The sequence below is a fragment of the Puma concolor genome, chromosome B1 (assembly GCF_028749965.1).
Source record: "Puma concolor isolate L17-30 chromosome B1, mPumCon1.1.hap2, whole genome shotgun sequence".
Classification (NCBI taxonomy): Eukaryota; Metazoa; Chordata; class Mammalia; order Carnivora; family Felidae; genus Puma; species Puma concolor.
The window spans coordinates 145,446,396-145,472,003 of record NC_141670.1 but is presented as its reverse complement, the minus strand read 5'-3'; the positions used below and the strand labels follow the sequence as shown (position 1 = coordinate 145,472,003).

Genomic DNA, 25,608 nt, shown 5'->3' with positions numbered 1-25,608 from the left:
GGCAACCTACCAAATGGAAAAGTTCTTTGCAGATCATATATACAGTAAGGGGCTAATATCTGAAATCTATAAAGAACTCCTACAACTCAACAAAAAAATTAGCAGATAACAAAATTGACAGAAGATCTGAATAGATGTTGTTCCAAGGAAGATATACAGGTGGCCAACAGTCACATGAAAAGATGTTCAGCGTCACTAGTTATTAGGGAAATGAAAATCAAAACCACAATGAGATAGTACTTCCCACCTGTTAGAATGATGGTTATCAAAAAGATAAGAAATAACAAGTTTGGAAGGGATGTGGTGGGACTGTAAATTGGTACAGCTTCTACTTGGAAACAGGATGGAGATTCCTCAAAAAATTAAGAATAGATGTAACTAAATGATCCAGTTATTCCACTTTTTGGGTGTTTATCCAAAGAATGTGAAAAGACTAATTTAAAAGGATATATGTACCCCTGTTTTCATTGCAGCATTATTTCCAATAGCCAAGATATGGAAACAACCCAAATATCCATTGATAGATGAATGGATGAAGAAGCTGTGGTATATGTATAATGGAATATTACTGAGCCATAAATAAGAATGAAATCTTGTCATTTGCAGACATGAATGAACATTGAGGGTAGTATGCCAAGTGATAAGTCACATGCAGAAGGACAACAAATACCATATGATTTCATTTGTATAGAATGTAAAGAAAAAAAAAACTCCCAACAAAACAACAAACAGTACAAAAGCAAACTCATAGATACAGAGAACAGATTGTTGTTTATCAGAGGGGAAGGGGAGTGGAGAGTTGATGAAATGGGTGAAGGGGGTCGATTGTATGGTGATAGATGATAACTAGACTTTGTAGTGCATAAAGATATCGAATGTTGTACACCTGAAACTGAAAAATGTTATATATACCTATTTTATCTAATTAAAAAAATGAAGGGGCACCTGGGTTGCTCAGTCGGTTAAGGATCCGACTTCGGCTCAGGTCATGATCTCACGGTCCGTGAGTTCGAGCCCTGCGTCGGGCTCTGTGCTGACAGCTCAGAGCCTGGAGTCTGCTTCGGATTCTGTGTCTCCCTCTCTCTCTGCCCCTCCCCTGTTCATGCTCTGTCTCTAAAATAAATAAACGTTAAAAAAAATGAAAATAATTCATACTTAGTAAAACAGGTCTTTGCTCTCCTGAGGCAATCTCTGTTAACTAGGTTTTTTTAATCCTTCAGAGGATTGAACATTGATAACAACCCACTTTGGTTTTTGTCCATGATATTCAGAGCTATGCTTTGGCATGGTTTTGTTCTCTTTTCAGAAACTTCTTACAGCATGTTGACTAGTATAGATAGCAATTGTGTTGGAAACTAGGGAATCCCATCAGAGATGGTCCAACAAGAAGCCTATCTCAGTACAACTGACCCTTGAATAATAAGGGTTTGAACTGTATGGGTCCACTGATATGTGGATATGTTTTGATAAATATAGTACTGTAAATATATTTTCTCTTCCATATGATTTTCTTAACATTTTCTTTTCTCTAGCTTAAGAATACAATATATAATACATATAACATACAAAATCTGTTAATCAACTGTTTATGTTGCTAATAAGGCTTCTGGCCGATAGCAGGCTATTAACTTTTTGGGAATCAAAAGTTATACATGAATTTTCAACTATCTGGGGATTCAGTGCCCCTAATCCCTGCTTTGTTCAAGGGTCAGTTGTAAAGTGTTCATTGCTCACAAGCTATGGGTGCAGTCTGCACAATAAAATTAAGTAGGATCAAACTTTTTTTAGAATTTAGCCAAGAAGTTCTGGCTATTCTCATAAATGTTTCAGTTAATATGAATGCCCATTTCATCTTAATATTGAGGTTATCTATTTCTTTAAAAAACCCAACTTGGTAGCCATGTAACAATGGCTTTGTTTGTATTCTTTAAAATGAAGGGAGGTTATGATGCGTGGAGTACTGTAGATAGGAACTTTGGGAGTTTGAATGAATTACTTGAGTCTGGTTACCAGTTAATGTAGAGACTGAACCTGAGCTGCTTATAAATGCTAGAGCTAGATGTTTCTACAAGGTGTGTATTGCTCTGAAGAAAAGATTCTTCCAGTGAAAGTGAAAGTTGATAAAATGCATGTATTAACAGTTATCTGAGTCAGTAAGCTTTATAATTCGAGGAATTAATCACTACTGATGCATTTGTTTAGAGAAATTCATTTCTTTCTGTCATCTGGGACAAAAAAGAAAAAAGAAACTAGTTATTTAAAAGGTGAGAAAAAGAGCAGAAATTTCCTACTTATGTACATATAGACAAACGTAGCAACTATGTAGTCTTTGTTGCAGAAGCAACTTATATTTTTCCTTTCCATAGTTAGGGTATTTTTTCTTGAGTTTCGAATTAAAATTTGTAAACAGCAGCAATAGTGATCTCTCCTGACTTTGGATTCACGGTGCAGGGGAAAAAGCTAATTGCAGACATTTGCTTTAGAAAGTACAAAGGCCAGAGTTCTTTTAGCTTTCTGCTTCTTTCTCTTTTGCTCCTTTACAAATTTTTAGGGGTGCCTAGGTGGCTTAGTTGATTAAGCGTCTGACTTCAGCTCAGGTCATGATCTTGTGGTTTGTGAATTCAAGCCCCGTGTTGGGCTCTGTGCCTGCTCAGAGCCTGGAGCCTGCTTCAGATTCTGTGTCTCCCTCTCCCTCTCTGCTCCTCCCCCGCCCATGCTTCTGTTTACCCCTCTTTTTCTCTCTCTGTCTCAAAAGTAAATAAACATTAAAAAAAATTTCAAATTTTTATTCACATCCCCAATTTTTTTCTATTTCTTCATTCTTTCTTTTTAATTGATTATAATATGGAATTGGATTTTTAAAAAATGTCTATAAAATTTATTTTTAAAAGGTTATTTTGTGGTTTTAAGTTTAAAAGATTGTTAGTTGAACCTTTGAACTTTTGTTTCTCTAACTAAAAACTTGAATTAAGTGGCTTTTAGCTTACATTTTCAATTTTTCTCATTTGATGTTTCTCCTTGTAGGTACGTCAGAAGAAAATAAATGTTTTTTACTTGCCATTTACTCCCATTACACATTCAGACAGTCCCTAATTGTGTGGACAACCCAGTTAAACTACCAAATGACTTTGACATTAACAAAAAATGAATTAGTGAAATTCAGTAGCATTAAGGGTAGGAGAATTTACTTGAAGAAAACAAACAAGCAAGGGGTGCTTGGATGTCTCACTCAGTTAAGTATCTGACTCTTGAATTCGGCTCAGGTCATTATGTCGTAGTTCATGGGATTGAGCCCTGCATTGGGCTCTGTGCTGACAGTGTGGAGCCTGCTTGGGATTCTCTCTCTGTCCCCCCACATCTCTGATCATTCTTTCTCTCTTGATATCTAAATAAATAAACATTAAAAAAAAACAAGCAAACCACATAAATATGAATTGGAGAACTACCACATTTTTATACATGTCTGACAAAGAGAGTTGAGGGATACCGAATAAACCATTAGCTAAATATGAGTTGGATATGTAGCACTAACACTAATAAAATAAGCAGAAAGGTTGTTGATGGGGATATAGTCAAGAAATCTGTGAGTTATGGGTTATAGATGTTAAAATGATAGTGTAATTGTTAAACTTGAGAGGTCCCTCCAGGACAGGAACTTTGATTTATGTAATTCCTCCTAATTGTCTTATATAACATTTTTTTTTCTTTCCATATACACACAGATACATATACATATATATGTATCTGTGTGTATATATGTATTTATATATATGAATATTTCAGTTGAGGTATAATTAACATACAATATTAGTTTTAGGTATACAGCATGAGTTGGTATTTGTAAGTATTGCAAAGTGATCACCACAAGTCTAGTGAATGTCACAATACATATAGCATTTTTTTCTTGTGATAAGAGCTTTTAAGATCTACTCTCAGAAACTTTCATATATGCAATAGAGTATTAACTATAGTTGCCATGGTATGTTTTACATCCCATGACTCATTTTATACTGGAAGCTTGTACTTTTTGACTCCCTTCCTCCATTTCACCAACCTCCCAACCCTCCATCTCTGGCCATCTGATTTCTCTTTGAGCTTGGTTGTTTTTTTTTTTTTTTAGGATTCCACATGTAAGTGAGGTCAAGCGAAGTCATTTTTTTTTAAGTTTAGTTAATGAGGGAGAGAGAGCACGCAAGATAGGGAGGGGCAGAGAAAGAGGGAGAAGAAAGAGAATCCCAATTAAGCTCCAAGCTCAGTGCAGAGTCCGACTCAGAGCTCGATCTTACAGCTGTGAGATCATGACCTGAGCAAAATCAAGATTTGGATGCTTAACCGACTGAGCCACCCAGGTGCCACACAAGTAAAGTTTTAATAAATATATTACGTGATTCTTGGCTTACAAAATCTAGTTAATTTCTAAGGTACCTGAAATTCAAGCTCAAGAGTACTTTAGAACGTAGCCATTAAGTAATAACATCTTACAGAGTTGTTGTAAGGTGTTGCTGAAACTTCCTCTCTCCTTTCTTTCTCTTTCTGGCCACTAGCCACTGTAGACCTGTACCTGAATCTGTCCTAGGGCAAGGAAGAGTAGCTTGAGGATGGCTGTGATCTCAGGAAAACCTGGTATTTGCAATGGACAAATGGGGAGGCATGAAGGAACAGGAAACCTCAGAATCTCGTGCAGTGCTTCTGGATTGGGAAAGGGTGTCTTTCTGGTTAGTGAACCAGTCTGCTGATGCTGAGCTATAAAGGATATGTAATAATCAGTTATGCTAAATGGTACATTAGGTAAATCATTGGGGACCTGTGAGTTAGAGTCAAATATCTATGTCCAAATTTTATTAGTGTTGTCATATATTCTATTTAAGTCTTTGATACAGGTGTACTTCATTTTATTGAGTTTCACTGTATTGCACTTTGAAGATAATGTGTTGGGTGGTTTTTTTTGCAGATTGAAGATTTGTGGTAACCCTGTATTGAGCACAATTTTTTCCAACATTTGCTAATTTTGTGTTGTGTAACATTTTGGTAATTCTTGTAATATTTCAAACTTTTTTCATTATTATTTTTTTTTTAATTTTTTTTTTCAACGTTTATTTATTTTTGGGACAGAGAGAGACAGAGCATGAACAGGGGAGGGGCAGAGAGAGAGGGAGACACAGAATCGGAAACAGGCTCCAGGCTCTGAGCCATCAGCCCAGAGCCCAATGCGGGGCTCGAACTCACGGACCGCGAGATCATGACCTGGCTGAAGTCAGATGCTTAACCGACTGCGCCACCCAGGCGCCCCTTTTCATTATTATTATATTTGTTATTGTGATCTGTGATCAGTGATTGATGTTACTGTTGTAATTATTTAGGGGGGTCATGAGTTGTGCCTATATAAGATGGTGAACTTAATACATGTTGTATGTGTTCTGACTGCTCCACTGTTCTATTTTTCTCCCTCTCCCTCCCTATTCCCTGAGGAATATTGAAATCAGGCCAGTTGCTAATCCTACAATGGCCTCTAAGTGTTCAAGAGAAAAGAAGAGTCACACATCTCTCATTTTAAATCAAAAGCTAGAAATGATTAAGGTTAGTGAGGAAAACATGTTGAAAGCCAAGATACGCTACATCTATACCTCTTTCATCAAATAGTCAAGTTTTAAATGCAGAGAAGAAGTTCTTGAAGGAAATTAAATGTGTTACTATAGTGAACATATGAATGGTAAGAAAGTGAAATAGCCTTATTGCTGATATGGAGAAAATTTTAGTGGTCTGGATAGAAGATCAAACCAGCTACAACATTTTCTTAAGCCAAAGCTTAATTCAGAGCAAGGCTTTAATTCTCTTCAATTCTGTGAAGGTTGAAAGAGGTGAGGGAGTTGCAAGGACGTGTTTGAAGCTAGCATGTTGGTTTATGAGATTTAACCAGCAAGTGCTGATGTAGAAGCTGCGGCAAGTTTATTTGGAAGGTCTAGCTGTGACAATTAATGAAAATGGCTACACTAAACAGTTTCAGTATAGACAAAATAGCCTTCTATTGGAATAAGATGCCATCTGTGACTTTCATAGCTAGAGAGAAGTCAATACCTGGCTTCAAACTTCAGTGGACAGGCTGACTCTTGTTAGGGGCTGATGCAGTTGGTGATTTTAAGTTGAAGCCAGTGCTCATTTTTACCATTCCAAAAACCTAGGGCTTTTACGAACTATGCTAAATGTACTTAGTTTGTGCCCTGTACAATAAATAAAACAACAAAGCCTCGGTGACAGCACATCTGTTTACAAAATGGTTTACTGAAGGGGCGCCTGGGTGGCTCAGTCGGTTGAGTGTCTGACTCTTGATTCTGGCTCAGGTCATGATCCCAGGGTTGTGGGATTGAGTCCAACGTCAGGCTCTGCACTGAGCCTGGAACATGCATAAGATTCTCTCCGTCTTTCTCTCTCCCTCTCCCCCACTTGCATGCACTCTCTCTAAAATAAAAAATATTACAAATTAAAAAAAATTCAAAGTGGTTTACTGAATATTTTTTAAGTTTTTATTTAAATTCCAGTTAACATACAGTGTAATATTAGTTTCAAGTGTACCATGTAGTGATTCAGGACTTCCATAGAATATTAAAATATTAGAATATTACATAAACTGAGTTAATATAGCAGCCACAGGGTTTGATAGCATTGACCCCAATTTTGGAAGGCAGCTATGCTAACCACTATACCACCAATGCAGTTGACCCCAATTTTGAAAGAAGTTCTGCTGTGGGTAAAATGTTCTCAGACAACATCAGATGTTACAGAGAAATTGTTGATGAAAGGAAGAGTTGATTGATGCAGCAAACTTTATTGTTGTCTTATTTTAAGAAATTGCTACAGCTACCCCAACCTTCAGCAACTACCACCCTGATCAGCAGCCATCGACATAGAGGCAAGATCCTCTGCCAGCAAAAAGGTTATGACTTTCTTTTAAAAGCTCAGATGATACTTGGCATTCTTTTAGCCACAAAGTATCTTTTAATTAAGGTATGTACATTGAGTTTTAAGACATGATGCTATTTTACACTTAATAGACTACAGTGACTATAGTAGAGTGTAACCATATTTTTCATATGCACTGGGAAACTGAAAAATTTATTTGACTCACTTCTTTGCAACAATTTGTTTTATTGCGGTTGTCTGGAGCTGAACCTGTCATATCTCTGAGGTATGCCTGTACAAGAAGAGTCTTAATTCAAATCCTACAGAAATTAAGAAGGGAAGTGTCTTAAATAAAAAAATCTCAACTATCCACCCCAGAGTGGTGTAGACAGTGTGAAACAACAAGGATGTCTACAGGTATAAAACAAAAACAGAAAACCCAGCAACTGTGTTGAGACCGTGCATTAGTTTGAAATGTGATGGTATTCATACAGAGAATGGAGTTAGAAGCAGGATTTGGGACAGAGACTATGGAGATCTTGTCTTGACAGGATAGTTCCTTATTTTAAAGTATTATGGGTTCCTAGATTATTAAGTCATAAGCCAAACTCAGATGTAAAGATTATTTTCTAGATACCACTACTTCCCCCAGCTGAAATAATATTCCAAAAACAAATTAATTTTGAATTACCCACCATTGGATTGCTTATATATGGAATATGTTTACCTCTGTATAAAAGATAATTTAGAATTGACTATAGGGTGCTCATAATAATTACCTTAATTGCCTCTGCCATGTAAAATTACATAGGAAAAGGAAAGAGACTGTGCCCCATGTTCCTACCTTTCTACCACCTGTCCCTTCCTTCCCACTCACCCCCCTTTTTAAATTTTTTGTTTGTCATCTCTCTCTGGTGCCGAACTTTTAATACTACCCCAGCGAGAGAGGATAACTGAATATGCCAACTTGACAGTCAAAGAGTTATGTTCCATACCTCTCTTCCAGTTGTTTCTCAGTTAAATAGTCCTTTGAATGAATACAAAGAATGTAGGATGCTATTCTGAAACCGTGATGTGTAATAACTTTGGTTAGGGGTGGTGGGGATGGGTGGGGGTAGGGAGTGGGTGGCAACTTATTTTCTTGCTGCAGTTTAATTTAGAGTTGGTGAAGACTTCTCTAGAATGGATTATGATTTAGGACTTGGAGAAGCTTTAGAAATATGACTTTAAAACATTTTTTTTAATGTTTATTTTTGAGAGAGAGAGAGGAGACAGTGCAAGCTGGGGAGTGGCAGAGAGAGAGGGAGATACAGAATCTGAAGCAGGCTCCAGGCTCTGAGCTGTCAGCACAGAGCCTGATGCAGGGCTCAGACTCACAGGCCATAAGATTACTTAACCAACTGAACGACCTAGACACCCCAGCCTTTTGACAGTTTTATGCAAAAGCTAACAAAAGAGCATTTGTATTTGGTATTTGGGTTAGGAATAAATAGGAACTCACTTCTTTCAGAAGAGAAAGCAATTATGGATGAAGAGACACATGTAAGAAAGCTACCAGACTCATTTATGTAATCAACTCCTTTCATCTACAAAAGGAACTACCCCTTTTAGTTTTGCTTCCCCTTTTTTTTTTTAAAGGAAAGATTTCTTGTTCTAGAAAGGAGTAAGTTTAAATTAGCAAGCATTAAATATCTTCAGTTTTCTTTTGAGTTTGAATGGTGTTCTAACTAATTACTTCATGGGGGTTTCCAGCTTTGGGAAAAGAGTTAATAACTAAACTCTTGAATACAACATTAGCCAGGCCCAGGAACAGAATGTTGCTCTGTCCTTCATGTTATATAAAATGTTCACCTTTTTAATAGTGTTCTTTATGCATTTAAAAATGAAATGTACAGGGCAAAAATAAAAATTCTTTTTTTCCGCTCTCTTACTTAGAAGGCATAACATCCACAGGGCCTTTCTGGTTAGTAAATCAGATCCTGTTTACTCTTTGTATTCCTTTTTAAAAAAATGTTTACTTACTAATTTTGAGAGAGTTTGCATGCACAAGCATGTGCACGAGCAGGGTAGGGGCAGAGAGAGAGAGAGGGAGAGAGAGAATTCCAAGCAGGTTTCAAGCTGTCAGCCCTGTGCCTGACCAGTGCTTGATGTCACAAACCATGAGCTCATGATCTGAGCCAAAACCAAGGGTTGGGTTCTTAACTGACTGAGCCACCCAGGTGCCCCATCCTTGTTTTCTTAATCCACAAGGTCGCATGCAATTTTGGACATTTTACAGTTGATGAATGAATGAAAATAGCATATTTTTAATCCCACTTAGAAGCCTTTTTTTTCATCCCCACATCTATGTTAATTAATAAATTTTGTATCATATGGAGAAAAATGAACAAGAAAATATAGCTATTGTTTCCAACTGCTTTAGAAAAATAAAATATTAACAAAAATACATACAGCTATTGCATAGATGATGGTGATTAATACGGTATAAGAAAGGAAATACAAAGAGCTGTTTCCTAGTTGAGGAGAAGCAGCCTTGGATGAAAGGAGATAATGATGTGGAGAATGAAGGAACGGTGGACTAGGTCTGACCTGACACTACTAGAGTCTCTCTGTCTCTATGGGTCTGGGACCATGGGAACTGGGTTAACCTACTTGTTGAAAGCTGTCCAGTCCTGCTCACAGCCAAGATTTTAATAAGGCTTGACTGTTACCCCTTTCTTCTCACCATTGTCCTTTATGTCATGTTACAGTGCATCGGCATGATAGGGACACAAAATGGTTTTATAGAAATTTCTGACACCTGGTTTCAAGTGTCAACTCTGCCTCCAACCTTGCATTTTCAGTCATTGTCATTGTTATCAGAGAAAGGTTTGAAAAGTTTAAGAAGACCTGCACCTCTCTGACCTCATCTTATACTATATTATTCACTCACTCAGTTCAGCAACGTTTACTTTTGAGCTGTCTTGGTTTTCTTCACACCTAGCAGGAAGGCTTCTTGTTCTAGCTCAGTGTTGTTCAAAAGAAATGTGAAGCAATTCACATGTGTAATTTAAAATTTTCCAGTAGCAATACTAAAAAAGATAAAAATAAACAAATGAAATTAATTTTATTAGTATATCTTATTTAACCCAATATATCTAAATAAGGTGTTTTATATTTTTCTTACTATGTGTTTGAAATCTGAATATCTTACACTGTTCTAGCACATCTCATTTGGGTGCTGAATTTTTATCAGATATTTGATCTTTATTTAGATTTTATAAAATTTATAGTTGAAACAGACTCACATACTTGAGTTGTTGCACACATACTTAAGATTTTTTTGAATAAATCAAGTATCATTTAAAAAACTTAAATAAAATGAAATACAATAAAAATTTAGTTCCTTAGTCGCTAAGTCACATTTTAAATTCTCAGTAGCCATAGATGTTATTGGACAATGCAGTTCTAGCTATTTTCTCTGTAAAGATTGCTTTGGTACAGATAACCACTTGGCTGACTCCTTCATCTCCTTCAAGTATATGCTTATATCTTACCCTCTCTCAGTGAGGCCTTCCTTGGCCACTATTTAATACTACAACCTGCCCCTTCCCACATTTCACACTTCCAATCTGACTTACTCTGGTATGCTTCATCTCTCTTCACTATATAACGGCTAATTTATTTTCGTTTTCACTTGCCTCCCTCCCTTTCTTCCACTGCTTGCTAGACATAGGTTTCCTGAAGGCAGAGATCTTTGTTTTCTTCATTGATACACCCCAACACCTAGAATAGTATTTAACCTATAGCAGGTCCTCAGTAAACATTTAGGATAAATTGGTTAAATGAATGAATCATGATAAAAGCTTTCTGAAATCATTAATATATATTAGATTCTGGATATAATTCATACAGGATTAAAAGTATCATTTATTAAATCCTTCATAAATGTATCTCAAACTCATTCTGTGTACCTTATACTGTTTTAAACTGAGAGTAGTGGGGAGAGGAATGAGTACAAATGAAATATATAATCTAGTTAGGCAATATTCACAAAAAGAGAAGAGAAAATATGAAAAATGCTGCATTCTGTTGCAAACACTAGAGAAATGACTTAAAATACAGTGCCTTGGAATTGCTGCATGTATTCCTTAGAAAATTTCCCAGTAAATATCTAAGTAGTTACATGTTTATCATTAACTATTTGGAGACTTGGGGAACACAAAAAATAGGAAAACTAAGTGTATTATGAAACTACACTTGAAAACTAGTTTAAAACCATGCCAATGTTTATAGTGGTGTTATCAACAGTAGCCAAACTATGGAGAGAGCCCAAATGCTCCCCCACAAAGTAGAATATTACTTAGCCATCAAAAAGAATGAAATCTTGTAATTTGCAATAACATGGATGGAGCTAGTGTGTACTATACTAAGCAAAATAAGTCAGAGAAAGACAAATACCATGTGATTTCATTCATGTGGAATTTCAGAAACAAAAACAGATGAACACATGGGAAGGAGGGTCAAAGAAGAGAGGGAAACAAACCACAGGAGACTCTTTTTTTTTTTTTTTTTTTTAAATAATTGCCCCCTTTTTTTTTTTTTTCAACGTTTATTTATTTTTGGGACAGAGAGAAACAGATCATGAACGGGGGAGGGGCAGAGAGAGAGGGAGACACAGAATCGGAAACAGGCTCCGAGCCATCAGCCCAGAGCCTGACGCGGGGCTCGAACTCACGGACCGCGAGATCGTGACCTGGCTGAAGTCGGACGCTTAACCGACTGTGCCACCCAGGCGCCCCAGGAGACTCTTAACAATAGAGAACAGAAGGTTGATGGAGGTGGTTGGAAGATGAGTTATATGGGTGATGGTTATTAAAAAGGGCACTTGTTTTGATGAGCACTGGGTGTTGTATGTAAGTCATGAATTGCTGCATTCTATTCCTTAAATAGTGCATTGTATGTTAAGTAACTAAGTTTAAATTAAGAAAAATGACAATGAGAAGGAGAATAATTTCAGTTCTAATTGAATTTAGGTAAAATAATCTTTTTTTAAAATTTTTTTTTTAGCGTTTATTTATTTTTGAGACAGAGAAAGACAGAGCATGAACGGGGGAGGGTCAGAGAGAGGGAGACACAGAATCGGAAACAGGCTCCAGGCTCTGAGCTGTCAGCACAGAGCCCGACGTGGGGCTTGAACTCACGGACCACGAGATCATGACCTGAGCCGAAGTCGGCTGCTTAACCGACTGAGCCACCCAGGCACCCCTAAAATAATCTTTTTAAGATATGGTGCTGGAACAACTGGACATCCACATGCAAAAGAATGAATCTAGTCACAGACCTTACACCCTTCACAAAAATTAACTCGATGGATCATAAACCTAAATGTAAAATGCAAAATTCTAAAAGATAAGCCATGTAACTGTGTATAGTTTTAGTTATATAAATTAGATAACTATAAAAGACATTCTAGAAGATAACATATGAGAAAGTCCAGATGACTTTGAGTATGGTGATGACTTTTTAGATACAACACTGAAGTACAACCCTTGAAAGAAATAAGTAATAAGCTGGACTTCATTAAAATTAACAACAATTTCTCTGTGGGACACCTGGGTGGCTCAGTTGGCTGGGTGTCCAACTCTTGATTTTACCTCAGGTTACAATCTCATGGTTCATGAGATTGATCCCTGTGTTGGATTCCACACTGAACGTGGAGCCTGCTTGGGATTCATTCTCTTTCTCTCTCTCTCTCTCTCTCTCTCTCTCTCTCTCTCTCTCTCTCCCTCCCTCCCTCCCTCCCTCCCTCCCTCCCTCCCTCCCTCCCCCCACCCACCCCTTTCCGGCTTGCACATGCTTGCTTGCTCTCTCTCAAAATAAATAAATGTAAAAAAAAAAAAAACCCACATGGCAAACTAATCTTTGACAAAGCAGGAAAGAATATCCAGTGGAATAAAGACAGTTTCTTCAGCAAGTGGTGCTAAGAAAACTGGACAGCAACGTGCAGAATGAACCTGGACCACTTTCTTACACAATACACAAAAATAACTCAAAATGGATGAAAGACCTAAATGTAAGACAGGAAGCCATCAAAATCCTCAAGGAGAAAGCAGGCAAAAACCTCTCTGATCTTGGCTGCATCAGCTTCCTACTCAACACATTTCCGGAGGCAAGGGAAACAAAAGCAAAAATGAACTACTGGGACCTCATCAAAATAAAAAGCTTATGTACAGTGAAGGAAACAATCAGCAAAACTAAAAGGCAACCAACAGAATGGGAGAAGATACTTGCAAATGACACATCAGATAAAGGGTTAGTATCCAAAATCTATAAAGAACTTATCAACCTCAACACCCAAAAACCAAATAATCCAGTGAAGAAATGGACAAAAGACATGAATAGACACTTCTCCAAAGAAGACATCCAGATGGCCAACCGATGCATGATAAAATGCTCAACATCACCCATCTTCAGGGAAATACAAATCAAAACCACAAATGAGATACCACCTTACACCTGTCAGAATGGCTGACATTAACATCTCAGGCAACAACAGATGCTGGCGAGGATGCAGAGAAAGAAGATCTTTTTTGCATTGTTGGTGGGAATGCAAGCTGGTACAGCCACTCTGGAAAGGAGTATGGAGGTTCCTCAAAAAAACTAAAAATAGAACTAACCTACAACCCAGCAATTGCACTACTAGGCATTTATCCATGGGATACAAGTGTGCTGGTTTGAAGGGACACATGCACCCCCATGTTTATAGCAGCACTGTCAACAATAGCCAAAGTATGGAAAGAGCCCAAATGTCCATCAATGGATGAATGGATAAAGAAGATGTGGTATATATATACAATGGAGTATTACTCAGCAATCAAAAAGAATGAAATCTTGACATTTGCAACTAGGTGGATGGAACTGGAGGGTATTATGCTAAGTGAAATTAGAGAAAGACAAAAATCATATGATTTCACTCATATGAGGACTTTAAGAGACAAAACAGATGAACATAAGGGAAGGGAAACAAATAATATAAAAACAGGGAGGGGGACAAAACACAAGAGACTCATAAATAAGGAGAACAAACTGAGGGTTACTGGAGGGGTTTTTGGAGGGGGGATGGGCTAAATGGGTAAGGGGCACTAAGGAATCTACTCCTGAAATCATTGTTGCACTATATGCTAACTAATTTGGATGTAAATTTTAAAAAATTAAAAAATTTAAAACCCTACAACTTCTCTGTGAGATACAGTGTTAGAGAATGAGAAGACAAGCCATAGACTGAGAAAATATTTACAAAGACACATCTAATAAAGGATTGTTGTTCAAAATATATAAAGAACTCTTAGAAGTCAACAATAAGAAAACAAAAAACCTGATTAAAAAATGGGCCAAAGATCTTAAGATACTTCACCAAAGAAGATATATAGATGGCAAATAAGGTATATGAAGAGGTGCTCCACATCAGATGTCATCATGGAATGCCAATTAAAACAACAATGGGGATGCCTGGGTGGCTCGGTTAAGCTTCCGACTTCAGCTCAGGTCATGATCTCGCAGTTCATGGGTTCAAGCCTCACATTGGGCTCTGTGCTAACAGCACAGAGTCTGGAGTATAAGCCCTCTGAAATAATTAATGTTTAAGCTGTATGTATTACTTACATAAAAAATTTTAAGATAATACATACTTTTAAATAGATATATTTAGAAGAACGGTAATTATAAGCCAATATTCTTTAGAGGAAAACCAAATTATATATTTGTAAGAAAGAGACTATGCTTCTTATCAGGACTGTTCCTTTCTAGCAATATAATGATACCCAAACTTCCTCATGTTAAATCTATTACCATCACCAGACAACATCATGAGGCCAGAAATTCTGTCTTAAAAATGTTAAGATTCCTCACCCGACTTAACCATAGCTCTCAATAAATATTTGTGAATTGTTTGTGTAAACCTTCTGTGCACTTAAGTTTCAGGTCACCCTACTGAAGCAGAGTGAGATATAAAGGTGTCATATTCACATGGCATTAGTTTCCATCCAGCACCTAGGAAAATGCCAGATAACTCAGTGCTTCCTACTTGCAAGTATTCCTATCACAGTAGTGAAGAAAATAAAGTTAATTTACAAGTATTAGAACATTGACATTGAGCTCTGGTCTGGCCCATAGTAGACAACTCAAGATTTAGTGGTTTTTTTTTTTTTTTATAGTAAATGAATAAATGAATGAATGACTGCCTTTGCAGAATTATATGGACACAGACAATTCCACTAAAGTCTGTCTTTAGAGTTGCCCATATAACCAGTCAGTCACTTAAGATTGGGCTCTTGTCTAGAGAAGAATTCTGATGTTGTTGACTCCTATGTGCTGTGTATTTGCATCTCCTTTTTAAGTCTCTGTTCCTAGATTTTTTATACTTCTCTTTTTAAGTACTTTGTGAGTGCAAGGGATCCCCTAATTTTACTAATGTCTTATTTCAGTTTTTGGTTTTCTTTCTGACTTAGTGTTAACATTGTTCTCAGTAAGAAGTTTCAGTTACACTCCATTGTCCCAGAATTTGATTTGCAAGTTTGGAGTATTCTGTATATTTGTATATTTGTATATTTGTATATTCTGTATATTCTGTATATTTGCAAGTTCTGTATATTCTGTATATTTGTATATTTGTATATTTGTATATTCTGTATATTCTGTATATTTGCAAGTTTGGAGTATACTTGGAGTATTCTGCAAGTGAGAATGATCATATGCCCTATTTCTTTTCCTCAGAGGTGGTCTGTTATCCAAGTCACTGATGGGTGTATGAGAAACCAAATCCTCAACAATTACCATTGGTCATTCATATTTGTTGAGTGGTGTCTGCCTAGAACATTTGGGGGTTATTTAATAAAATGATTCTCTAGTTTGCTTTTAAAATTTTTGCCACATTAGACTTAGTTCTTCTGTTTCTGTGGTGAATATTTATAGATTGGACTCTGCAGCTTTACTCCACAGAAAAGAGAATTGCTGACTTCGTGGTTCTTGTCTAGATTGCTTGACAAACCAGCCAAATTACCCAATTTAAATAATAACATAATAGATGACTAGATTTCAGTGTAGTAAAAAATTTGTAGGGTGAAATACAGGGCTGAAAAAGAGATTTGTAAGACCATACAGGTTAGCTAAGAGCGGTCACAATTCACTAGGCTTTAGCCTCCATTCAGCATCAGCACATAGGAAAATACTCATGTGATGACTTAGCGCTTCCCACTTGCAAACACTTCTATTACAGTGGTGAAGAAAATAAAGTTAGTTTACAAATATTAGAGCACTGACGTTGAACTCCATGGTTTGGCATATAGTGTTGTTTATGAATTTGTGACTGAGTTTGTGTAACATGTTCCAATAGTACAAGATTGCTGAGTCATAGAGGGATATGGTTTCCAGTGGTAGTTCTAATTGTTCAGTGAAGCCAAGATTATAAATCCAGGTGAGCAGAAATAGGACACCTTACCACTTTCGCTGAAAGTTCTTACTAATTTCTTCCCAAGGTAGTAGACACATTAGATCTAGTTGGAAAGACTAAATTGTTGCCTCTGGTAACTGAGGATTCTGATACTGTTCTGCTAATGTTTGTCCTGGAAATTTAAGCCTAGTGAGGCTACTGTCCTTCTTTACTCCCTCTTTCCATCCTTCTCTTTGTTCATTTCATAAATATTTATGAAGTGCTCACAGTGTGAAAGACGTAAGTATTATAGGAGATGCAAAGATATGCTGATGACATATATAATGAGGGACATATGAGAAGTTTCTGAAGTTACACTTCTTGCACTCTTACTTACTTACTTGCACTCTTACTTACTTACTTACTTACTCCACACATATACATACACACTTTGAAATCATTGCCATAGAAACCCATTGTCCTTGATAAGAATGTGTTTCTCACTGTGGGAGAAAAAAAGTTGAGAATTAAAGCCTAGAGGCTTAAAATCTACCAAGAGAGTAGTGTCTCTAAATATTACACTGTAATCATTATATGTTGTATGTTATAGGGGTAATATTCTGAATTATTTTTAAAATACTAGTAGATTCTATAAAGTTTGTTATCTCTGTATTCTGCTCAACTCATCTTTAAGATTAAGTCATTAATAGTAGTCCAAGAGAAGGAGTAAGTAGATAATGCCAGAAAAAGAAGGTTCATAGGATAGAGGAGGAAATAGCCTATTAAGAAGTACCCCTAACTAATATTGGGATTAGAAGAGTTGGTTCCCAAACAAAAAGAAAAGGAGTCAAGATTAGACTCCTGTGTCTTGGCTTCTCTGGACTGAAACCCTGGAAAAGGTTGATGTAGTTTAAGAAATAACGTGATAAGTTTCAAGGAATGCTTGAACAGCAGGGATTGCCTCTCTTTGAACAAGAGGCAGATGGTCTCTTTGGACCATTTTCAAGGTCTCTTAGAAAAGCACCAAGTCTAACATGGAACCACCTAAGCAGTAATTTGGAAACACCAAAGTAGCAGAATATGTTGAGAACAAAGATTCCTCTCCAGTTTTCTACAAAATCAAGGTTATTGTGATGGAATTCCTAATTCCTAGGTTTGCCTTTGGGCCTAGTTAAGGTAACAGCAGAAACCAGTTATAATTTTCTGTAGAAAGATGCCCAACAAAGCCAAGGAAACTCATCTGTGGTAATAGATGAGTAATAATTTAAAGAATAATTTAAAGAAATAAATAATAATAAAAGAAATAATAATTTAAAGAAATTAAAGAAAATGTTCTTTAGAATACTCAATGACAACTGGGCCCCCAAAGCAATAGAAAATACTTAGTACTGAACCAGAAATTAAATGTCACCAGTGCTAGAGACCAGCCTAACCACTAGAGCTAGCAGAGAACAGACAACAGTTTCCCCTAACAGAAGAGTGCCAACAATGTAGAGGGGAAACCATATGCAACAAGGAAACCAAACCGTATTTCTCTGTATTGGAACTCAACTTAATTCACAAACCCTTGTGTCCACTAATGGTAGAAACGTTAATCTTACCAATTAAAATTTAGTCATTTATAAGTCGAAATAGTCTTCTTTGAGTAAATATTTAGTTCAATTTAGAATTTTTTCCTCCCCTTCTGTCCTTCCTAAGAGCAATTTAAAATCCTGCCATTGGAGGAAAGGTACTTGTTCTGGTGCTGACCTCTAGTGGTCACTGGCCTGCACTGAGGCATCTGATCCTGCTTGGTTTTCTTTGGATGATGGTAATTTGCTTTTACTGCTGTAATGCCCCAGCTTGGCCTCCACTCTCTAATACACATACATATACTTTGCATTATCTGATCACAACCCTGAGCTCCTTTCAGCCTCATCTATGGGCCATTACAATATTACAGATGCTTTCCAGTAGTAGTTTTCAAATTGAGATACAAATAACTCATGGGGTACCAAAGACATTCCAAGGAATATGAAAGAATTTATTTTTATTTTTAAAAAATGTTTATTAATTTTGAGAGAGAGAGAATCCCAAGCAGGCTCCATCCATGCTGTCAGTGCAGACCCAGTGCGGGGCTTGATCTTACGTATGGTCAGATCATAACCTGAGCTGAAATCAAGAGTCAGATGCTTAACCGACTGAGCCACCCAGGTGCCCCTATTGTTGTCTGTTTTTAAAAATCAGTTGCATTTAGGTATGATTTATACAAATTTATATATTGTAAGTGTACAACTCTCTGACTTTTGATAAATGTATATCATCAAGTAACCACTAAAACAATCATGATATAAAACATTTCTTTACCCCCCCCAAAAGTTCTCTCATGCCCCTTGTAGTCTTCTCCCTCCATCCAGGTCCCTGGCAATCACAGATCTTTTTTTTTTTAATACAACTTATTGTCAAATTGGCTAACATACAGTGTGTAAAGTGTGCTCTTGGCTTTTGTGGTAGATTCCCATGGTTCAGCGCTTACATACAACACCCAGTGCTCATCCCAACAAGTGCCCTCCTCAATGCCCATCACCGATTTTCCCCTCTCCCCAGCCCTCATCCATGCTCAGTTTATTCTCTGTATTTAAGAGTCTCTTAAGGTTTGCCTCCCTCCCTCTCTATTTGTAACGATTTTTTCCCTTCCCTTCCCCCATGATCTTCTGTTAAGTTTCTCAAGATCCACATGTGGGTGAAAACATATGATATCTGTCTTTTTCTGACTTATTTCGCTTAGCATAATACCTTCCAGTTCCATCCATGTTGCTGCAAGTGACATTATTTCATTCTTTCTCATTGCCAAGTAGTATTTCATTGTATATCTAAACCGTATTTTCTTTATCCGTTCATCAGTTGAAGGACATTTAGGCTCTTTTCATAATTTGGCTATTGTTGAAAGCACTGCTAGAAACATTGCGGTACATGTGCCCCTATGAATCAGCCCTTCTGTATCCTTTGGATAAATTCCTAGTAGTGCTATTGCTGGGTCATAGGGTAATTCTGTTTTTATTTTTTTGAGGAACCTCCACACTGTTTTCCAGAGTGGCTGCACCAGTTTGCATTCCCACTGACAGTGCAAGAGGATTCCCATTTCTCCACATCCTCATCAGCATCTGTTGTTTCTCGACTTAATTTTAGCCACTCTGACCAGTATGAGGTGGTATCTGAATGTGGTTTTGATTTGTGTTTCCCTGATGATGAGTGACATTGATCATCTTTTCATGTGTCTGTTGGCCATCTGGATGTCTTCTTTGGAGAAGTGTCTATTCATGTCTTTCCATTTCTTCACTGGATTATTTGTTTTTCAGGTGTTGAGTTTGGTGATTTCTTTATAGATTTTGGATACTAACTCTTTATCCTATATGTCATTTGCAAACATCTTTTCCCATTCCATCGGTTGCCTTTTAGTTTTGTTGATTGTTTCCTTTGCAGTGCAGAAGCTTTTTTTTTTTTTTTTTTTTTTTGATGAGATCCCAGTAGTTCATTTTTGCTTTTAATTCCCTTGTTTTGGAGATGTGTCAAGCAAGAAATTGCTGCAGCTGAGGTCAAGAGGTTGTTGCGTGTTTTCTTCTCTAGGGTTTTGATGGTTTCCTATCTCATATTAAGGTCTTTCATCCATTTTGAGTTTATTTTTGTATATGGTGTAAGAAAGTGGTACAGTTTCATTCTTCTGCTTGTTGCCGTCCAGTTCTTTCAGCACCATTTGCTAAGGAGACTTTTTTTCCATTGGATACTGTTTCCTGCTTTGTCAAAGATTAGTTGGCCATACATTTGTGGGTCCAATTCTTGGTTCTCTATTCTATCCCACTGGTCTATGTGTCTGTTTTTGTGCCAATACCATGCTGTCTTGATGATTACAGCTTTGTAGTAGAGGCTAAAGTCTGGGATTCTGATGCCTCCCTCATTGGTTTTCTTTTCTTTTTTTTTTTTAATGTTTATTCATATTAGAGACAGAGGGTGAGTGGGGGAGGGGCAGAGAGTGAAGGAGACACAGAATCTGAAGCAGGCTCCAGGTTCTGAGCTGTCAGCACAGAGCCTGATGCGGGGCTCAAACTCACAAACCATGAGATCATGACATGAGCTAAAGTCGGATGCTTAACCAGCTGAGCCACACAGGGGCCCCTGGTTTTCTTTTTCAATATTGCTTTGGCTATTTGGGGTCTTTTGTGGTTCCATACAAATTTTAGGATTGTTTGTTCTAGCTTTGAGAAGAATGCCAGTGCAATTTTGATTGGGATTGCATTAATGTGTAGATTGCTTTGGGTAGTATTGACATTTGAATATTTATTCTTCCAATCCATGAGCATGGAATGTTTTCCCATTTCTTTGTGTCTTCTTCAATTTCCTTCATAAGTTTTCTATAGTTTTCAGTATATGGATCTTTTACATCTTTGGTTAGGTTTATTCCTAGGTATTTTATGGTTCTTGATGCAGTTGTAAATGGGATCCATTTCTTGATTTGTCTTGCTTTTGCTTCATTATTGGTGTATAGAAATGTAACCAGTTTCTGTACATTGATTTTATACAACTTTGCTGTACAACTTTGCTGAATTAGTGTATCAGTTCTAGCAGCCTTTTGGTGGAGTCTTTCGGTTTTTTGATGTAGAATATCATGTCGTCCGCAAAAAGTGAAAGTTTGGTTTCTTTGCCAATTTTGATGCCTTTTATTTCATTTTGTTGTGTGATTGCTGATGCTAGGACTTCCAACACTATGTTAAACAATGGTGGTGAGAGTGGACATCCCTATCGTGTTCCTGGTCTCGGGCAGAAAGCTCTCAGTTTTTTCCTATTGAGGATATTAGCTGTGGCTCATTATATATAAATGGCTTTTGTGATGTTTAGGTATGTTTCTTCTATCCCGACTTTCTTGAGGGTTTTTGTTATTAAGAAAGGATGCTGTATTTTGTCAAATGCTTTTTCTGCATCTATTGATAGGATCGTATGGTTCCCATCCTTTCTTTTATTAATGTGATAGGTCACATAGATTTGTGAATATTGAACCAGCCCTACAGCCCAGGAATGAATCCCACTTGATCATGGTGAATAATACTTTTTATATGCTGTTGAATTCGATTTGCTAGTATCTTGTTGAGAATTTTTGCATCCATGTTCATCAGGAATATTGGCCTGTAATTCTCCTTTTTTGGTGGGGTCTCTGTCTGGTTTGGGAATCAAGGTAATGCTGGCTTCATAGAATGAGTCTGGGACTTTTCCTTCCATTTCTGTTTTTTTGGAACAGCTTGAGAAGGATAGGTATTAACTCTGCTTTAAATGTCTGGTAGAATTCCCCTGGGAAGCCATCTGGCCCAGGACTCTAATTTGTTGAGAGATTTTTGGTAACTAATTCAATTTCTTCACTAGTTATGAGTCTCTTCAAATTTTCTATTTCTTCCCATTTGAGTTTTGGTAGCATGTGGGTGTCTAGGAATTTGTCCATTTCTTCCAGGTTGTCCAGTTTGTTGGCATATAATTTTTCATAGTATTTGCTGGTAATTGCTTGCATTTCTGAGGGATTAGTTGTGATAAATCCATTTTCATTCGTGATTTTATCTATTTGGGTCCTCTCTCTTTTTGAGAAGTCTGGCTAGGGGTTTATCAGTTTTGTTTATTTTTTCAAAACACCAGCTCTTAGTTTCATTGATCTGTGTTTTTGGATTCTATATTGTTTATTTCTGCTCTGATCTTTATTTCTCTTCTTCTGCTGGCCTTGAGGTTTCTTTGTTGTTCTGCTTCTAGTTCCTTTAGGTGTGCTGTTAGATTTTATATTTGGGATTTTTCTTGTTTCTTGAGATAGGCCTGGATTGCAAGGTATTTTTGTCTTAGGACTGCCTTTGCTGCATCCCATTGGGTTTTGGGCTGTTGTGTTTTCATTTTAATTTGTTTCCTATATTCTTTAATTTCTTCTTTAATTGCCTGGTTGACCCATTCATTCTTTAGTAGGGTGTTCTTTCCAAACTTTTTCCTGTGGTTGATTTCAAGTTTCATAGCGTTGTGATCTGAAAATGTGCATGGTATGATCTCAGTTCTTTTATATTTATTGAGGGATGTTTTGTGACCTAGTATGTGATCTGTCTTGGAGAATGTTCCATGTGCACTTGAGAAGAATGTATATTCTGCTTTAGGATGAAAATATATCTGAATATATCTGTCAAGTCCATCTGGTCCAGTGTATCATTCAGGGCCATTGTTTCTTTATTTACTATATAGATGATCTGTTTATTGCTGTAAGTAGAGTATTAAAGTCCCCTGCAATTACCACATTTTTCCCAATAAGATTGCTTATGTTATTGTTTTATATATTTGGGTGCTCTTGAACTCGGTTCATAGACATTTATAATTGTTAGCTCTTCTTGATGGATAGATCCTGTAATTATGATATAATGCCCTTTTTCATCTCTTGTTACAGCCTTTAGTTTGTCTGATATAAGTATGGCTACTCTAGGTTACTTGTGACTTCCAGTAGCATCATAGATCTCCATCCCCTCACTTTGCAATCTGAAGGTGTCCTCAGGTCTAAAATGGGTCTTTTGTGGACAGCAAATAGATGGGTCTTGTTTTTTAATCCATTCTGATACCCTGTGTCTTTTGATTGGAGCATTTTGTCCATTTACATTCAGTGTTATTATTGAAAGATATGGATTTAGAGTCATTGTGTTATCTGTAGGTTTCATGCTTGCAGTGGTGTCTTTGGTCCTTTGTGGTCTTTGCAACATTACACTCACAGAGTCCCCCTTAGGATCTCTTGTAGGACTGGTTTAGTGGTGATGAACTCCTTCAGGTTTTTTGTTTGTTTGTTTGTTTGTTTGTTTGTTTGTTTGTTTGTTTTGTCTAGGAAAACCTTTATCTCTCCTCCTTTCTGAATGACAGGCTTGCTGGATAAAGGGTTCTTGGCTGCGTATTTTTCCTATTCAGCACATTGAAAATTTCTTGCCACTCCTTTCTGGCCTGCCAAGTTTCAGTAGATAGGTCTGCTACTACCCTTATGTGTCTACCCTTGTAGGTTAAGGCCCATTTGTCGCTAGCTGCTTTTAGAATTCTCTCTTTATCTTTGTATTTTGCCAGTTTCACTATGATATGTCATGTAGAAGGTCAATTCCTGTTACATCTGAAGGGAGTTTTCTGTGCCTCCTGGATTTCAATGTCTGTTTCCTTCCCCAGATTGGGGAAGTTCTCAGCTATGATTTGTTCAAGTACACCTTCCACCCCTTTCTTTCTCTCTTCTTCTTCTTACTGGAACTCCTATGATACAGATATTATTACATTTCATTGAATCACTTAGTTCTCTAATTATTCCCTTGTGGTCCAGAATTTTTTTTCTCTCTCTTTTTCTCAGCTTCATCTTTTTCCATAATTTTATCTTCTGTTTCACTTATTCTCCCTGCTTCCTCTTCAGTCCTCACTGTTACTGCCTCTAGTTTATTTTGCATCTCATTTACAACATTTTTTAATTTCATCATGACTATTTTTTTAGTTCCTTGATCTCTGAAGCAGTAGATTCTCTGCTGTCTTATATGCTTTTTTCCAAGCCCAATGATTAATCTTATGACTATTATTCTAAATTCTTGTTCAGTTATATTGTGTATATCTGTTTTGATCAATTTTTTAGCTGTCATTTCTTCCTGGAATTTCTTTTGAGGAGAATTCTTCTGTTTCATTGTTTGGGCTAGTTTTCTGTCCTTTATGTGATTTAAAAGCTTGTTATGTGTCCTGCACCTGCAAGCACTACTGTATTAAAGAGGGATTATACACTGTCCAGGGCCTGGCCCTTCAAGAGGTGTTTTTTGGCATGCGTTACTTGCTCTCTGTTGTTTTTTGGAGTTGTTACTTGCTCTCTGTTGGTTTATTTCCCTACTCCTAGTGATGTTTTGGACCCTCAACCAGGTGTGCTTTGATTTGTTCATAGAAGTAGCCCTGGAAAAGAAAACAAACACACAAACAAACAAAAACACCAGCTACAGCAAAACAATGGTGTAGGGGCGTGGTTGATGGAAGAGGCCATACAAAGAGAGAAATGACAGGGGTGGGGAAAAAGAAATGAAAATTCACCAGGCAGAGAAACCAAATGGCTTAATCCAGAGTGAGAGAGAGGAAAATAAAGAAGGAGATATAGAACAGGTGTAAATAAAGAGAATAGATTAAATATGTCTGCTTAAACAAACCAACAACCAGAATAACCAGAGTAGAGGAGGGAAGAAATAAGGAGAATAGGAAGAAGGGGTGGGGAACTAAATATATATAATGTATATATATAATATATATGTGTATATATAATATATATTATATATATATATATATATATATATATAGAACATGAATTGTCCAACACTTAAATCAGGAAATGGAAAACCTCTGGGTGCCTTGGAACTGGCGGCCACACTGGTCTGGAGGAGGGGCTGTCTGGTTCATCAGCATCAATCCCATTCCTGTAGATATGCAGGTACCAGGCACGGAGGGGTGTGGTTTGTTGTAGGTGGGTCCCACCTTCACTGTGGGCCCACCTTCTGTTCCCTGAAGCCCCGCCTTGTTGGTGAGGGGGAGAAAAATGGCCATACCCAGTCTCTCTTCTATGGACCAGGTGTCCCAAGCCACTGTGTTCAGGCCATCCTTGCAATGCTTCAGGCATGAACCAGGTGGTCTGTCCCGCTCTGACGACTTCCTTGCTTCCCTGGCACTCAGCTGGGATTTAAACCCTGATGTCTTACAGATTCCTGCTCCATGAGTCCTGGTTTTGGGGAAATGCACTCGGTGCCACTGATATATGGCCTCTGGCTGGTGGGAGCAGGCAGTGTTTGTCCTCCAAATGGTTGTATACCTTCTTCCCACAGCACTCCAGGTTGGGGATTGCTTTCTCCCACTATGGACTGCACCTCTGAACTAGTTAGTCCTGGGCTCCTCTCCTCCCCAGGTGCTTGAACAGGGCAGTTGGCCCCAGTCCAGAGAAAGCCCCACAGTTAGAGATTGATCTGTGGTCCTGGTCCATGGTTTTTCTCTCATCCAGATACAGTCCTGTGCTTCCCCAGCCTCTCTTTCTCTTCCTTTTGTCTCTCCCCAGAAGGGGTCCCTTCCATCTGTGCCTATCTGGCGTGTTTTATCTCTTCCATTCTGCAGTCACACAGCTATGGCCTGCCAAGTTGTCCCCATGGGCCCCTGGAGACATCTTTGTCAGTCTGCAGCCTGGACTCTTGGAATTCAAAGTCCTTTGGCCTCCATACTGCTGTGTTTGAGGGACAAGGGAACCTACTTCTCTGCCTTGTTGGATCTCCCCCACAGAT

General features: G+C 37.6%; 1 protein-coding gene across 8 annotated transcripts in view; it reads left to right on the top strand.

Moving 5' to 3' along the window:
• Positions 1 to 25,608, top strand: part of ART3 (ADP-ribosyltransferase 3 (inactive)) — a 151,168-nt gene that overhangs the window by 82,139 nt on the left and 43,421 nt on the right. For 5 of the 8 annotated variants that reach the window (XM_086704831.1, XM_086704829.1, XM_086704823.1 and 2 more), the window contains exon 2: positions 6,844 to 7,002. The exons of the other annotated variants lie outside the window; for them this stretch is intronic. In XM_086704831.1, the coding sequence (XP_086560957.1) occupies positions 6,958 to 7,002 (45 nt within the window). In that variant the 5' untranslated portion in view covers positions 6,844 to 6,957. The remainder of the gene's footprint in view (positions 1 to 6,843; positions 7,003 to 25,608) is intronic. 8 annotated transcript variants of the gene reach the window in all.